This window comes from Leptinotarsa decemlineata, unplaced genomic scaffold (genome assembly GCF_025532065.1).
Source record: "Leptinotarsa decemlineata unplaced genomic scaffold, Ldec_3_MD MMD2_P_RNA_scaffold_14, whole genome shotgun sequence".
NCBI lineage: Eukaryota > Metazoa > Arthropoda > Insecta > Coleoptera > Chrysomelidae > Leptinotarsa > Leptinotarsa decemlineata.
In genome coordinates this window covers 7,109,805-7,112,859 of record NW_027412528.1, presented here as the reverse complement: position 1 = coordinate 7,112,859, position 3,055 = coordinate 7,109,805, and the positions used below count along the sequence as shown (strand labels likewise).

General features: G+C 34.2%; 1 protein-coding gene across 1 annotated transcript; it reads right to left on the bottom strand.

Annotated features, from left to right (window-relative positions):
* Positions 1-914: 914 nt before the first annotated feature.
* LOC141482404 (uncharacterized) lies at positions 915-1,460 on the bottom strand. The gene has a single exon (XM_074175563.1). It carries the CDS (start codon positions 1,458-1,460, stop codon positions 915-917), a length of 546 nt encoding a protein of 181 aa, XP_074031664.1.
* Positions 1,461-3,055: the final 1,595 nt, after the last annotated feature.

Here is a 3,055-nt window from a genome sequence, read left to right as displayed (position 1 = left end):
TGTCAAAACAACTTTTGAATCACACCAAAAGAAAGTATCTATATTTCGAAAACACTTCACTCTTTTCACTTACTGAAATAGTCTGCATCCCAGAACAACACCTAACAGCTCTAAACGGGGTATAGTGATAATCTTAATTGGAGCTATTCTAGATAAAGCCTGTAGTAAATGTGATCTCACGAATCCCTTTTCTTTAACTCTAATGAAAATACATGCAGCAAACGATAACTTACTTGCATCAGTAAATACATGTAATGAAACATGTTCAGACTATTCAAAACTATTTTCTTTGGTTATGCAACGAGTGATGTGACAAAGTTTTAATAAGTGAACTTGACTCAACCTCGCTATCCCAACTAATTTTAAGTTTACATATTTTTTGTAATAAAATTTTGGACAACAATGTATATAACAGGACACGTGAAACCAATAGGGTCGAAAATACGTTGGGCAGCTGAAAATAAGCCTCGTTTCGTGGTTGGTATATCATCTGAATGCTTCAAACCATTTATGTCACAAAAATTTGTATCTCGTTCAAAATCCCAAAATAATCCAAGAACAGATACAATATTAGTATTAGTAGGCATTTCATTAATTTCCTCCTCAAAAATCTTTTTGTGATTGTATATCCAACCCCTTAAATCAAATTGTGCCATATCCATGATACATTTGGACTCTATGATAAATTTTTCCAACTTGTCTCGATTGTTAACACTTGTGACGCAATTATCAATATAAAATGATTCTTTGAGCTCATCTACAATGTACTAAAAAGTCCTTCATCCAAATGATATTCAATAGTGGCCGCTAACAAAAAAGGGCTGGATAAGACACCAAATACTACTCTTCTATGACGATATTGGATAATTTCAGTACAAGATTGATCTTTCCACCATAAAAACTGTAAAAAATCTCTATCTTTGGTTGCTGAGCTGATCTGGAGAAATGCTCTTTTTATATCTGAAATTACTCCAATTAATCCTACTCTGAACTTCATGATAATATTGGGTATCAACTATTGAATTTGGTCCCTTTACTAAACAATTGATTAGTGACATACCATCACGGCTTTTTGCCGAAGCATCAAAAACTGGCCTGATCTTTGTTGTACTACTAGAAACTTTGAATACAGGGTGATGCGGTAGAAAATGACCTGAAATATTTCTATCATCGTTTTGAACCTCCTCAATTATACCTGAAGTTTTCCAGTCTTCAAAAATCTTACTATATTCTACAAATTGGTTGAGACTGATTAACTTCTTAGTTGTAAAAATAAGTCTTTTTTCCGCGGATTCCCTATTACCTAGAAATTTTGGACCATCCTCTACCCAAGGAAGTTCAACTTCATATCGGTTACTAATATTACTTAGTGTTTCAGCATCTACGACGTCTTTACTTTTGATAGCTATAGGATCCCGAATTCCCAGAATATCCAAACTCCATAAACTGGCTATGTTCATGGCTCGCTCCAGAATATCCAGATAAATTTGTTACTATACCTAACTTCAACTTGATACGTATGGACCGTGATGGTAGAGGTGGTGGAGTATGTTTTTTCATCAAATCGCTGTATAAATTACATCACGCAAATTATATCACGCTATGGATTATAGTCAATATAAACGAACAAAAATTAGCCTGAACCAGGAACAAATGTAGAGGACTGTATGCAGGAGTTAGCTGAATCAAATTGTAGAAAATTCTACTCGGATTACAATAACTTCTGAATCTCTGATTGATGTCATTTGCATTAGTAAGCAAGTAATGGTAAGAAATTGTAATACACTTGATATGAATGATATAACTGATCACCTGATGGTATTTTGCGATATTGATTTCGAAGGCGGAGATATTTATGAATTGACTTAATTTTTTTTAGAAATTTCAAGAATTTCAATAATGATTTTTTTTTCTCAAGATGCTGCTAACTCCCCATGGGGGGATATTGTGACTATGCAAGATATTAATTCCAAAGTAAATTTTCTCAAAGAATGCATCATTATGCTTTCTAATAAACATGCTCCAATTTGCACTGTAAACAGAAAACATAAAGCATCCCCGTATATAACTTATAATATCAAATTGATGATGAAAACCCGTGATAGAGCTCATGTCAAATATCTTGAAGAAAAGACAGCAGCCGCTAGACAGTACTATGTAACTTTACGCAACTACGTCAATGACGCAATAAAACGTGAAAAAACAGCATATATACAATTTGTTTTGAACAAAAATAAAAACAATTCAAAAATGACATGGAGAAATCTTGCAGATTGGGGTGTTACTACAAAATCATCCTCGCAAAACAATAGCCTGCCAATCGACCTACGTAGACCTGAAGAAATCAATGACTATTTTTTAAACGTGGCTGGACATTCAATAGTAAATGATGACACTCTCTCATTCTACAATAATGATAAATTGAACGCTCCTATGAACTTTTCCCTCACCGATATATGTGATGATGATATTTTGACTGCCATCAAAGAAATAAAATCTAATGCTTTATGTATTGACAATATAAATATCAAGATGATTTCTTTAGTGATACCACACTGTATTGATGAAGTTAAACATATTTTCAACGAGTTCTTAAGACAGGGTATCTCTCCAGATGTTTGGAAGGTTGCTAATATAATTCCAATTCCGAAAAAGAATGCACCTACCACGTTCAGTGACCTACGCCCTATCAGCACTCTGCTCTCATTCTCTAAAATATTCGAGAAAAATTTTTCCCGTCAAATAAGAGCTCTTCTTGAAAAAAATCGAATACTCCCGTACGAGCAGTATGGGTTTCGCAAAAAACATGGAACACAGACTGCCCTGTTGAAAGTAATCGACGATCTTGCGAGATTCAGAGATCAATCAAACGTCACCATTTTAGTACTGCTTGATCAAAGTAGAGCTTTCAATTTAGTAAATTTCGATTCACTCATTAGCAAGCTCAAGTTTATAGGATTCGATGACATTTCTCTTAAATGGATGACCTATCTCACAGGCCGATCACAGAGGGTCAAACTGGATGATTACTCATGGTCATCCCTAAAATAAACAG

Bases quoted from the DNA above. Each gene is read 5' to 3' on its own strand.
- LOC141482404 (XM_074175563.1), bottom strand. From the start codon at position 1,460: ATGAACATAGCCAGTTTATGGAGTTTGGATATTCTGGGAATTCGGGAT.